Source organism: Anomaloglossus baeobatrachus, chromosome 1 (genome assembly GCF_048569485.1).
Source record: "Anomaloglossus baeobatrachus isolate aAnoBae1 chromosome 1, aAnoBae1.hap1, whole genome shotgun sequence".
Taxonomy (NCBI): Eukaryota; Metazoa; Chordata; class Amphibia; order Anura; family Aromobatidae; genus Anomaloglossus; species Anomaloglossus baeobatrachus.
Window position 1 is genome coordinate 660,903,634 of NC_134353.1, and position 13,390 is coordinate 660,917,023.

Here is a 13,390-nt window from a genome sequence, read left to right on the forward strand (position 1 = left end):
ACATACTGTTTTTCTAAAGAAATTTTTTTTCTGCAGAATTTCTTGAGAAAAAGAATGAACATGTCACTTCTTTTCTGCAGGTACCTGCGCTTTTTTGCCATAGATAATGATAAAAAAAACCACTGGGACCAACCTGTGGAAAAAATGCATCAAAAATGCGGTAATAACGCAGGTGCGTTTTTTGAACGCAAGTGCGCTAATCTTTCAGACTCAAATTTCTTGAGAAAAGTCCTTTTTCTAGTGTGCACAAGGCCTTAACTACACCAAGTCATAGAGATGTAATATTTTGGCTGCAGACAACGGGGAATATTTATTAATGCATTTAAAAAAAGAATAGGCTGTGTTTGCAATGTATAAAATGGCTCCTGATCGTGGATAACATTGCTTATTACAGGGATTCTGTCACCAATTTTGACCCTTTTTAAATGCTCATGTATGTTATGGAATAAATGCTACTTTTCTTTTTTTTAGATTGCGAAATCCAAGATTTCATAAATACCAAAATGAGGCATTGGCTTCTCTTGGACAGAGCACTTAACGAAAGTCTGCCTCCTCGGGTAATTTCCATTCTTAACACCTGACTCCCTATGTTGATAGCTGACGTTAAAGGGAAGCTGTCACCAGGTTTTTCCCTTATGAGCTGCTGCCACCACTAGTGAGCCCTTGTATACAGCATTCGAGAGTACTGTATATACAGTAGGTGCCAAGGCCGCTCTAGAATGTAAAAAAACAGCTTTATAATTGTCACCTATGGTGCCACCCGGTCCGGTGTGCGCTGCTGCTCTGTCCGGCGCCGCCTCCATCTTGTGTAATCGCCGTCCTCCTGCCCAGCCCTTTGTGTGTCCTGCGTCATTCACAGAGTGGCCTCCATTGCGCTCCTGTGCATGCGCAGTTTGATCTGGGCAGAGCAAAGTACTTTACTGTACTGCACAGGCGCGAGAAAAGGTAAAAGACCGTCTGTGCATGCGCACTACACTGCTTTGATCTGCCCTCAGTCAGGCAGTTTAAAATGCATGTGCGCAGGATCACAATGGAGGCCTCTTGTGTGAATGACACAGGGCGTGACATGCCCATGGGGCTGGGCAGGAGGATGGCAATCTCACAAGATAGAGAAGGCGCCAGACCGAGAGCACCGACACCCATCGTACCGGACCGCCCCCTAGGTGGGTATTATAAGTATTTTTTTTTTACATTGTACAGAGCGTCCTGGGCTCTTATATACAGTATTCCAGAATGCTGTGTATAAGAGCCCACTGGTAGTGGCAGCTCATAAGGGAAAAACCTGGTGACAGTTTCCTTTAAGCGTCAGACAGGAGATCTCACACCTCCTCATATGTGCAGCATTAATGAATGGCACACGCGCAGTAGCCATTGTCCTAAGTAGGGCACATTACAGCTGACACATGAAGACCAGTGATGTGAGCAGGCATGAGATTTGTTGCTGGGGCCTGACATCAATCAATCAATATAGGTAGGCAGGCCCTAAGGATGTAGATGACCTCGGTTAGGTGCTCCAACGTACCTAACACCTCATCTGCATGTTCCTAAAATCATGGGTTTCTCTGGTGCGTGTGAAACATTAGACTGCACTGAGATTACATCAGAGCGCAGTCCGATGTACACAGAGACAGACAATAGAGAAGATGGAGAGATTAATATCTCCCTCTTCTCCGCGTCTGCGATCCCATCACACGATCGGATCACAGTTACATGACTCGCAGCAGAGCCTGAGCCGAGGGTCAATAGCATATCACAGCCATTGCTCTTGCATCGGATGCATATACAGGTATGACTCCAGCATTAAGGTCCAGTCACATAACGAGATCGTTATTACGTCAGTTTCCGGATCGTTGTTAAATCGTTGGTGAGATGTCAGTTATTGTCCCAACGACTTTAGTAACGATGCAGTGACCTGTATAACGATCTCATTGGTTGTTGGGACCCTGTCACACAGCAGCTATGTAACGATTCAGACCTCGAATAGGGGCGTAGTGTTTGACGCTGTAAGCCACGTAGGCGTGCATATGTGTAGCCTTTTCCACACCCCTCCGCTCCGATTGGTGGCCAATACTGCGTTCTGATTAGGCGGCCGGCCTAGAAGGCAACTTTGCATCGCTTCATCCTTTGTTACTTTTTGAGCCTTGCTTTGAGTCTAGAACCTGCGACTCCACCCGGATTCATTCGCACTTTGTTCCCGCTTGCTTGCTGCACCCGGATTCATCCCTCTTCGTTCCCGAGTGTTTGCTTACTGTGTTCTCAGCGCCAACCAATCTGTGCAAAGGGGGCGCGGAAAAGGTGACGCAACTACACGCCTACGTGTCACACTTTTTAAGTTCTCATCTAGGTCGTTAACGAGATCGTTGGTAGGTGCCAAACATACAGATCCATCCTGCCCAGCAGGACTCCGACGAGCCAAAATTGACCCTGGACAGCAACGACCAACGATCTCCTAGCAGGGGGCGGATCGTTGGTACGTGTCACATAACGAGATCGCTGGTGAAGTCGTTATGTCATCACAGAAACTGTGACGTAGCAATGATGTCGTTAGCGATCTCGCTATGTGTGAAGTGGCCTTTAGAGTCCTACTTGAATTAATAAGGTAACATGTCTGAGAAGCCTGTCTATTGTCTGCAGCAGAGTATGTCAAGTCCTCTGGAACATGCTTTACTATGAAAATAGCTGTATCCTACTGCAAACGGGCACGACAAATGCCCTGAATAGATTTGCTGCTTCAATCTCTGCTGTCCTGTACAAAATGCGATCATGATCCTGTGCTGTGACAGAAAATGAAAATGATCTTCTTATGATTACCTTTATTTCTAATGTCGGTCAGTAATCATTTGACCACAGCAGCTTCTGCGCTGATTTAAAGGGCCCCCCTTTTTAGTAGGCAGCCTCTTGCTGGTTTGTATGGCAAGTGTAATGTGTTTGCTAATACAGACACAGTGGTGCCCAACAAAAGCCCTCATATTTTTAGTGTGGCGGACAGTAACCTCCTCCGCTTTAGTTAATTCGGAAGCTGGGGATGCCTACAGTGCACACTACTGAGATTTGAGGAAAGGCTTAAGGGTATGATATGAGGATCTAAGAGCAGTTTTTTTTTTTTTTTTGTTTTTGTCAGACAAAACCTTAAATAAATTGTGCCTATGACTTTAGCCAGACTCTCTAGGTTCCTAATAATCAAAATAATTGGAATATCAAACATTGTAAGGTAGATATGCCTTTCATTGGAAATTGGCATAGTGCCCAGAATCAGTTTTAGCTTAAAATATGCTACAGTAACCTTTTAATCAGGGGGACCTTTTAATTGGTTATCTTTGGCTAGTCTTCTGCTTTTAATCTTTACAGATTGGAAATATTGGGGAGATTAATGTATACAGTGTTAAATTGTGATGGTGTCAGTCTAAACAGGACCGGCACCAGATTTATAATAGCGGAGCAATCCTGTTGGACATTTTAGACAATACATTTTTTTTTATGCTACCTTGCTTGGCATATTTAACACAAATTTCTCATGCCAAACTAATCATACACCTCATTCAGGTGCATTTAAAGAGTCCTCTTACCATGCACCACTTTCTATATAATATAAAAGGGGCAGCATTCCACAACATGGCAACCCCCATGGGGCTGCATTATTATTCTACGTATATATTCATTGTTTTTGCTTGATTTCTCAAACCTTCCATATTTGCGTCTCACCACCTATAGTGAGAGTTCATGCTCAAATTAAAAATATCTGTTTTCCTTTAAAGGGAACCTGTCAGGGAACCACAAGCAGTTCTAATCCCTGCCTAACCGTCCCTGTATACACTAGCAAAGATGGATCTTTAGAAAAAGTATTTCTAAAATTCTTTTATCCTATGCTAATGAGTGAGGGGACTAGTCCCCTGGACGTTGCTTCCCTTGCTAGTCAGCCCCATTAGCATGTTAGTATGCCCCTGTGGGTGTGCTAACATGCTAATGAATGCACAGCGTCAGAGGATGATCTCGCTCACCTCTCCGCCACAATCGCCGCCTGACGCTGGATTTCGTCTCAGTTCACATGACCCCTGAGTTTTGGTCATGCGCACTATGAAGCCGGGTGTACACGTCCGGGCTTCAAACTGAAATAGTGCGCATGACTGTGTTTGACGCGATGGCAGCGGGGAGGTGAGTGAGATCATCCTGTGACGCTGAGTATTCATTAGCATGATAGCACTCCCACAGGGACGTACTAACATGTTAATGGGGCCGACTAGCAAGGGAAGCAACGCTCTTGGGACTAGTCCCCTCGCTCATTAGCATACGATAAAAGATCTTTATAAATACTTTTTTCTAAAGATCTCTTTATCTATGCTAGTGTATACAGGGACGGTTAGGCAGTGATTAGCAATATGCACCCAGAACTGTTCATAGTTCTTCTGTGCATATTGGACCTGACAGGTTCCCTTTAACCCCTTCACCCCCGGCCACTAAAACACCCTAATGACCGGGCCATTTTTTGCAATTCTGACCAGTGTCACTTTGACAGGTTATAACTCTGGAACGCTTCAACGGATCCTGGCGATTCTGACATTGTTTTTTCGTGACATATTGTACTTCATGTCAGTGGTAAATTTAGGCCGATATTTTTTACGTTTATTTGTGAAAATTTAGGAAATTTTGCGAAAATTTTGAAAATTTCGCAATTTTCAAACTTTGAAAATTTATGCCCATAAATCTGAGAGATATGTCACACAAAATAGTTACTAAATAACATTTCCCACTTGTCTACTTGACATCAGCGCAATTTTCGAAACAAATTTTTTTTTCGTTAGGAAGTTAGAAGGGGTCAAAGGTCATCAGCAATTTCTCATTTTTCCAACAAAATTTACAAAATTTTTTTTAGGGACCACATCACATTTGAAGTGACCTTGAGAGACCGAGGTGACAGAAAATACCCAAAAGTGACCCCATTTTAAAAACTGCACCCCTCACACTGCTCAAAACCACATCCAATAAGTTTATTAACCCTTTAGGTGCTTCACAGGAACCAAAGCAATGTGGAAGAAAAAAATGAAAATTTTACTTTTTAACACAAAAATGTTACTTTAGCCATAAAATTTTCATTTTTACAAGGGAGAAAAGAGAAAGTGCACCCTACAATTTATTGTGCATGTTCTCCTGAGTACGCTGATACCCCATATGGGGTAAAAATCAATTGTTTGGGCGCACGGCAGAGCTCGGAAGGGAAGGAGCGCCATTTGAATTTTTGAACGCAAAATTAGCTGCACTCATTAGCGGACGCCATGTCGCGTTTGAAGACCCCCTGAGGTGCCTAAACAATGGAGCTCCCCCACAAGTGACCCCATTTTGGAAACTAGAGCCCTCAAATAATTTTTCTAGATGTTTGGTGAGCACTTTGAACACCTGTGGGCTTCACAGAAGTTTATAGCGTTGAGCCGTGAAAAGAAAAAATTTGTTTTTTTACCACAAAACGGTTGCTTCAACTAGGTAGCTTTTTTTTCCACAAGGCTATCCGGAAAAATTGCACCATAAAATCTGTTGTGCATTTTCTCCTGAGTACGCAGATACCTCATATGTGGTGGAAAGTAATTGTTTGGGCAAATGGTGGGGCTCAGAAGAGAAGGAGCGCCATTTGACTTTTCAAACGCACAGACGCAGTGCACTGATCAGCCGCTGCAGGACGCACGGTCGGATGTGATACAAAAAGCGTCGGGGATACGTAAAAAAAAAAAAAAAGTCCCGCCAAAAATTGACCATGGATGCAGATCCATTATGTGCATCCCTGATCAGCGCTTGGCGGGATGCACGGACAGATGCCATACAAAAAGCGTCGGGGATACGGAAAAAAAGTTCCGCCAAAAATTGAGCAGGGATGCAGATACGTTATCTGCATCCCTTATCAGCGCTTGGCGGGACGCACGGACAGATGAGGTGTAAAAATGGACAGGGGATACAGAAAAAAAAAAAAAGTTATACTCACAGTACCCAGAGGATCACTGACCAGAAGAGCTGCAGAGGAACAGATGGCAGAGAGATGGACAGCTTTACAGGAGCAGCAGGCAGATCAGCAGAATGCCCAGGAAGGACCCAGCGATGGACGCAGATGTGATCGGGCCGGTGAAGACAGGTAAGAGGGGGGGGTGGGAGAGCAGAGGGGGGGTGGGAGAGCAGAGGGGGGGGGGGAGCAGAGGGGGAGGGGAGAGCAGAGGGGGAGACCGGAGAGGGAGCTGCAGAAGCAGAAGAGAGATAATGGGGGAGGCAGTCAGATCGCGGGGGGAGCAGATCGGGATGTCGGGGGGGTAAGGGGTCGGGGGGGGCAGATCGCAGGGGGGCACGGGCAGGGGCTAACACGGGAGCGCGCACGGGCTGCAAGGTGAGCACAGTACTCACGTGCAGCAGGAGCGGTGACCTCAGCTACGGCGGCAGCAGCAGCGGTGGCGTGGTACCACAAGTACCAGCCACTGCACGCTGCAGACATGTTGGGGGAGGGCTCGCAGGCCAGCACAGGCCTGGGGAGGGCGGCCACCGGCAGATCAGACCGCCCCACTGCACACTGATTGGAGCGATTGCGTGTCATAGCACGATCGCTCCAATCAGTGCTGCAGGGGCTGGGGGCGACATGTTTGAGGTCCACCTATGATATTCTGCAGCAGCTGCGGCATCTCATAGCTGGATCTCACAGTATCGCACTATTTCCGGCATTATTTTTGCCGAAATTAGTGCGAACGATGTGGTTGGCGGTTCAGATTTGAACAGCCAATCACATCGATCGTCGATAGGGGGTGGCGATGCCGCCCCCTGGGGTCAAGCAAAGGTCCCCTGCTGTAAGAAACAGCAGGGGACATCATTTGAAAGCCGTTGCTATGGCCACGGCAATCAAATGAAGTTTAGGCAGTAAAATTACGTCCCTGGTCGTTAAGTCACGTTAAAATAGGACGTAATTTTACTGCCCGCGGTCGTGAAGGGGTTAAACCCTCCTGAAGCCAGTATGCGCTATTATAAGTAAAGAATTTGTCAATTATTTTAAAAGCAATAAATAAACCCCCTCCTTCCCCCCAGAAATTGCTACAGCCATACAAAGTACTATGATAAAGTGAATCTGTCAGTTAAATCAACCCTCCTAAGCTGCCTATATGGGAATCTAGGTCATAGAAGATTGAATAAAATGATGCCTTGATATCGGAGATCTGATGTCTTATTCTGGAGAAACCTACGTTTTTCTTAATATGTAAATGAGCTGTTAAGAACTATGGGCCGGACACTGATCTCCATGAGATTCTACCTCCAGAGATTAGATTATATATGAAAAGTGGGCGTTACCAGTATGAGACATGTAATGACTGACAGTCTGCTCTCCTGATCTACATGTCTCACACTAGTAATGTAATTGGAGGCAGATTCTCAGGGAGATCTGTGCCTGGTCCATTGTTCTTAACAGCTCATCAACATATAAGAAAAATATTCTTTGTAATAAGACTTCAGGTAACGAGGTATCACTTTATTCAGCTTCCTGTGCCCATATAGACTGTTTAGGAGGGGTGATTCTACTGACAGATCACCTTTTAGTATGATCTTTCCTATGCAAACTGCGTCCTCAAAACATTGGGAACCTTTTTGCTGAGTCCAGTCTCATAGCTTTTGAAACACTGAACTGCTAGAAATGTAATCTATAGTATAAAAATACAATACCTTTTTTTCTATGCATCTGCAGCTCAAACATGTTTGTGAGGCTTGAAGAGCCCAATTCACAAAAGCAGCAAAGATCAAACCCAGCCTGACTCACACAGCTTGCCTTTTTTCCTCTCCAGCCTTCTGTTCTTACAAAGCCTGTGTAGTGAAGTGCAGAATCAAAATACCTCTCCAGGACTATCATAAACCCATCAGATCCTGGAGAGCATGTGTAATCTTGTAAAAGTTCTCATGAGGGTTCTGCACATTAATCGTGGAACACTTGTGTTTTGCAGAGCAGAAAAGGGTCAAGTCAAGTTTTCCTTAATGTGTACTTCCACATGAGCTTGTATTTTCCTTGTGCTGCTTTAGCGCCTATCAATTGTCATTGCGCCATTTCACGGGTACATCAGCACCCACTAAATAGCGGCCCCCATAATCTCTCCCCTGGGGACTCCCTCCTTCTGGCATATCAGATTGGAAAGTGTAAACTGTAGCTTATAGGTATTTTTTGATGTCTGCGTCATGTGAACATAATGCCCTGGCTCATATGTGGAGCCTGCCACACAGAAATAGTATGATCTGTGTCCTTAATTAACTCCTGCCTTGTAGGTGAGCCCCTTCTGCGACCTCCAGGGATTTTTTGTGCCCAGATTGTGACATTGTGGCGCCTTTCTTTATGAACTTGGCCGTAACCTAACATCGAGGTCGACTTGTGTCAAGACCCTGAAATCTAGCTTTTCAGAAAGCATCTTCTGTAGCTCAGGAACACGCACTGCTTTATATTTCTACATGAAATGTCCCAGAATCAGTCTTTTTAGGGGTTTTGTTACATTTATTTGGATAATGTCACATTACAGCTACATTTTTTTTTTTTTTATTCCCGCCTCTCAGCCAACATCTGTTTTAGATCTATTGGCCCTTTAAGAAACACACAGCTCATTTGCCTCCGGCAGGCTGATGAACAGCATTCTTGCAAACCTACACTTTCCATTTACTTTCCTCCCCTGGGCTTTTCGAGCTTATGGCATCATTCTGTTCCATTTCACAATTTTGTGTTAACAAAAAGTTTTTACCAGCAAGTAAGACGTCTTGTTCCAAGATGAATCCTAAATAAATAGACTTGATCCTCTTTACATGGATGCGTCCAGCACTGCTGTGACGTGCCAATAGAGACTGTAAACAGGATATGACAGCAGTGCCGTCACTTGTCATGTCATTCTTTGTCAAGAAAACCATGCCTCACTAAATTGGTGTATTAAGTACAAAAACGTTGAGACAGATTATTTTACTCACAAACATTTTTCACAAAAAACATTGGCATAACTTTGGAGCTTATTGGATATAAGCATATTTTAACCCATGACCTTTCCCACTAAACCCCGGTTATTTTTCATTATAAAGTTAGGTAGAAAAAAAACCCCTCAACATTTGTGGTGCAAGAAATTGTTAGGCTGCTTTCACACATCAGTTTTTTTTTTGCATCAGGCACAATCTGGCTCAAAAACCTATGCAACGGATGTGGCGAAAAAAACGGATCCGTTGCATAAATTTTTCCATGCGGCCCGTCCGTTTTTTGACGGATGCGGCTTGCTACTGAGCATGCGCAGATCAAAAAACCGCATCCGGCGTCCATAGGCTTGCATTGTAAATTGCGCCGGATCCAGTGCGATGCGTTTTTTTCGCCGCACAAAAAAACGTGCCAGGCAACGTTCCATCCGACCGCCGCATGGGCTAAATATGCCGCATCCGGCAAAAGACGGACGCAACGCAAGGCCATGCAGCACAATACGGCGCTAATGCAAGCCTATGCAGAAAAAACGGAACCGGCGGCAAAAAAAGGTTGCGTTTTCTCTGCAAAGTGCCGTATTGTGCCGCTAAGCAAAAACCGGATGTGTGAAAGCAGCCTTATTCTATTCATTTTATCTTGGTCGATCTTTTGCATTAATCTGATTTGATTTTAACTGGTTGTTGATCGCTTTTTTTTTTTTTCCCCCTTCTTAAAAATGAAAAAGGTGATCCAACCCCTGTATAGTTGGCTGTAGACGTATACAGATATCTGCGTGCTTGTATTCGAAGCTTTTGTGCATCTGTCCTTTTCTAATGTATGAAGCATGCATGATACCTGTGGTTGAGCAGTAGGCTTGGCATCACTGCGATGCTTACCACCTGTTGCCGAAGTTAGGGGGCTGGATTAACCCTTTAAGAAACATTTTTGTTGGAATCGTCAAGATGTTTTACCTGTCATACAGTCTCCAAAAAGGTTTAGACACAGTATCTCACAGAAAAGATAAGAGTTAGTTGGGCTTGCTGATATTGGTGTGATTAGCTGGCCTTCTAGAGTTTATGGGGCCCTGACAGATGTTGGAGTTGGCAAAACTCCAAAAATGAGCCTGACAGCATTATTACCAGTTTTTCAAAATGGTGTGTAAGCAACTTTGTTTCAAGCACGTCATGCTCATTCAAACTCACCTGTGTCAAGTAATGTGGGCAACATGAAAATCATACCTGATACCAAATAAAAAGGATAGACGTTGACTCAATCTTTTAATTGTGTGTGTCCCACACAAAGCATGGAGGACAAACTGGAGAATAGAACTGTCTGAGGACTTAAGAACCAAAAATGTTGAAAGATATTAACAATCTCAAGGTTACACGTCCATCTCCAGAGATATTGATGTTCCTTTGTCCATGGTGCGCAATATAATCTACAGTGCCATGGGTTGTAAACTTCTTGATTATCTCCCTGAACGTGGACAGCAGAGGAAAAATGATGAAAGGTTACAATGCAGCATAGTCTGGATGGTGAATATCTGGCTCCAATCAAGTTCTCTAAAAATTCAAGCTGTCCTGCCGACTCAGTTTCCACTAACACTGATGCCCCCTATCTGTCAACATTTGAATGAAATGAAACACTATGGCAGGAGACCCATGAGTACCCCACTGCTGACACAGAAACATAAAAAAGGTGGACCGCAGTTTGCCAAAAATGTGAGTAAGCCACAAAACTTCTGGGAACGCATCCAGTGGACAGATGAGATCAAGATAGAGCTTTTTGGTAAAGTATAGCATTCTACGGTTTACCGAAAACGGAATGAGGCCTAGAAAGAAAAGAATACAGTACCTACATATGAAGATTGCCACCCAAAGTCTATTGGTAATGTAGTGCCCAGTGTCAGAAAGCTGGGTTTGTATGTGATGGGTCCAGCAGGACAATGACCCCGAACATATTTCAAGGGGCCCCCAGAAATAGATGGAAACAAACTGCTGGAAAGTTCTGAAGTGACCAGCAGTGAGCCCAGATCTCAATCCTATTGATCACCTGTTAAGATCGCTCAACATTGCTGTTGGGGGAAGGTGTCCTATGGTTATAGGAAGTGATTGATTAGTTATCTATATATTCTAAAAGGTGTTGAACCAAATATTAAGGTGATGGTGTGAACAATTTTGTCCTCCCCATTTTTGTGGTTTGGTGGGAAATTATCCAATTTGCATTTTTTTTTTACTGTTCTTCAAATACAAACATTGGAAATGTATATAACAAAACATGTTTTAATAATTTTCTGGTTGAAATACATTTCCCAGAACAATTTCAAGAGTGCCAACAGTGTTGGCCATGACTGTACGCTTGGCTGAGCAGAGCGGTGTATGGTGGAGTCCGGAAAGGTTGCTGTCCGCCAACAGTTATCTAAGGTGTATGGGAACCTTCACAAGATGACGCGTATTAATTACATTACCAATTTGGCCTCATCCTGACACCTTGCAGGTGGTTATTAGTGACATAAGTGGCACCGTTATACTACGTTCACATATTGTATGATGTGGAAGAAAGTGCTCTTTCCACAATAATGGTGCTTGGTGACTAGGCAGGTAAAATGATTTCTCTGCAGCTTCGATCTTCCTATAATAACTTCAAGAAGGAAAGTTTTTCCACTTCTTAGGATCCTCACCGTTTTTTTTTTTTTTTTTTTTGTTCCTTCCAAATTTGACTTTGAAACAGTATTTTGTCCTGTCTCTGTTCAATGCTAAAGTTACCACCAGGCAAAAATAAAATACATGATATTAGTAGTAGAACCTTGGATTACGAGCATAATTGGTTCCGGGAGTGTGATCTTAAACCAAGTTACTCTTATATCAAAGTGAATTTTCCCATAGGAAATAATTGAAACACAGACAAGTTCCACAACCCAAAAATATTTACTGTATTTATACTAACTTATTACAGTAATACAAAATAATGTACAGTATTCATATAAAATTATTACAGTACACTAATACAAAATACTGTACAGTAAAAACGTATAAAGCAAATTAAACTGCACATTAGCTTACAATAAAGTTGTTGGTATGCGAGAGCTAAAATACAAGCAATGTGCTGCACTAGTTATCAATAAAGTACAATACTGTATCCACAAAGGTAAATTGATTGACCTGCTATATAGTATATACTGTACTGTACTATGGTATGCAGTACATATGTACAGAAAGTTACTTCCGGAGTGGGTCAGAACGTGGTGAAAGGACAGAACCGGAAGTGTGCACGGTGACTATTTGCTCTTCTTGCAAAGCATTGCTCTTAAACCAAGTTACAAATTTGTGAAAAGCTTTGCTTGTTTTGCAAAACGCTCTCAAACCAAGTTACTCTTAAACCAAGGTTCCGCTGTATTATTTTGTGACGGAGACAATGTGCACACACTGCGTTTTTGATGCAGATATTTCACAAATCTGCATGCCTATCCTTATGCCAGCAAAGACCATGCAAATTCTAAAGTGCTGTGCACACATTGCTTATTTTTTTTTCTTGCAGATTTGGTGCAGAAAATAATCTGCAGTATGTCAATTCTTGATGAGTTTTTTTTTTTTCCTTGCGCTTTTCAACCCTTCCACCCATTGACTTCATTATGAATAACACACAACTATAACGCACCAAATTTTTGGTGTTTTTCTGCCAGAAGATGCAGAAAATTTCTGCACCAAATACTCAGCGTGCGCACATAGCCTAATGCTTTCAGGAGCACGATCTGTATGTTAGTGTTCATTTTGGCAACCCTAGTTGGCGCTGATATGAACATCCATCCAAGGGTTTATTGACTTTGATAGATCTAGGAATGTTCCCCCAGTCTGGCGACTAAATTCATCAGAATGGATGTATTCTATAAAAACCTGTGTCATAAGGAGACTGGTTAGATTCTGGTAGCACAATGGTATGTACCTTCCTCTACATCTTTCTGTAAATAGGATACGAGTATTCATAATTCCTAGGACTTGTCTGTTTTAAATGGGCTGTTCATTCTGAAGAACCCATTACCGTATTTTTCGGACTATAAGACGCACAACCCCCCCCCAAATGTTGGGGGAAAGTGGGGGGTGCGTCTTATAGTCCGAATGTATGCTATGGGGAATGAGGGTGCTGCGGTGGAGCCGGTCATCAGTGGCATGAGCAGGTTGTAGAAGCGCCTACTGTGACCATGTGGGGCTGCTCATTAGCTTCTTTTCATGTGCACTGCATCCTAGGACGGGGGATGCGCGCATAAATAGCTGGCTCGCGTGATCATCCCTGGCAACTACAGCCTGGAGTGATCATGTGTGGCTATATTCACTGCCCCCCACGAATCATCATAATTAGCAGCACGGGGGGCAGTGAATAAGTATACTCACCGGCCACTGATCCCTGCAGCATCGCGATGTTCTCCTGTCTGCTGGCCTGCTGATGTGTGTGTGGAGAGCGGTGAGC

At 43.6% G+C, this 13,390-nt stretch overlaps 1 protein-coding gene across 2 annotated transcripts in view; it reads left to right on the forward strand.

Annotated features, from left to right (window-relative positions):
- MED13L (mediator complex subunit 13L) overlaps positions 1-13,390 on the forward strand; it is a 209,660-nt gene that overhangs the window by 30,162 nt on the left and 166,108 nt on the right. The window contains exon 1 of one of the 2 annotated variants that reach the window (XM_075320006.1): positions 488-557. The exons of the other annotated variant lie outside the window; for it this stretch is intronic. Within the exon in view, the coding sequence (XP_075176121.1) occupies positions 504-557 (54 nt within the window). The 5' untranslated portion in view covers positions 488-503. Of the gene's footprint in view, positions 1-487; positions 558-13,390 lie in introns of those variants that run through there. 2 annotated transcript variants of the gene reach the window in all.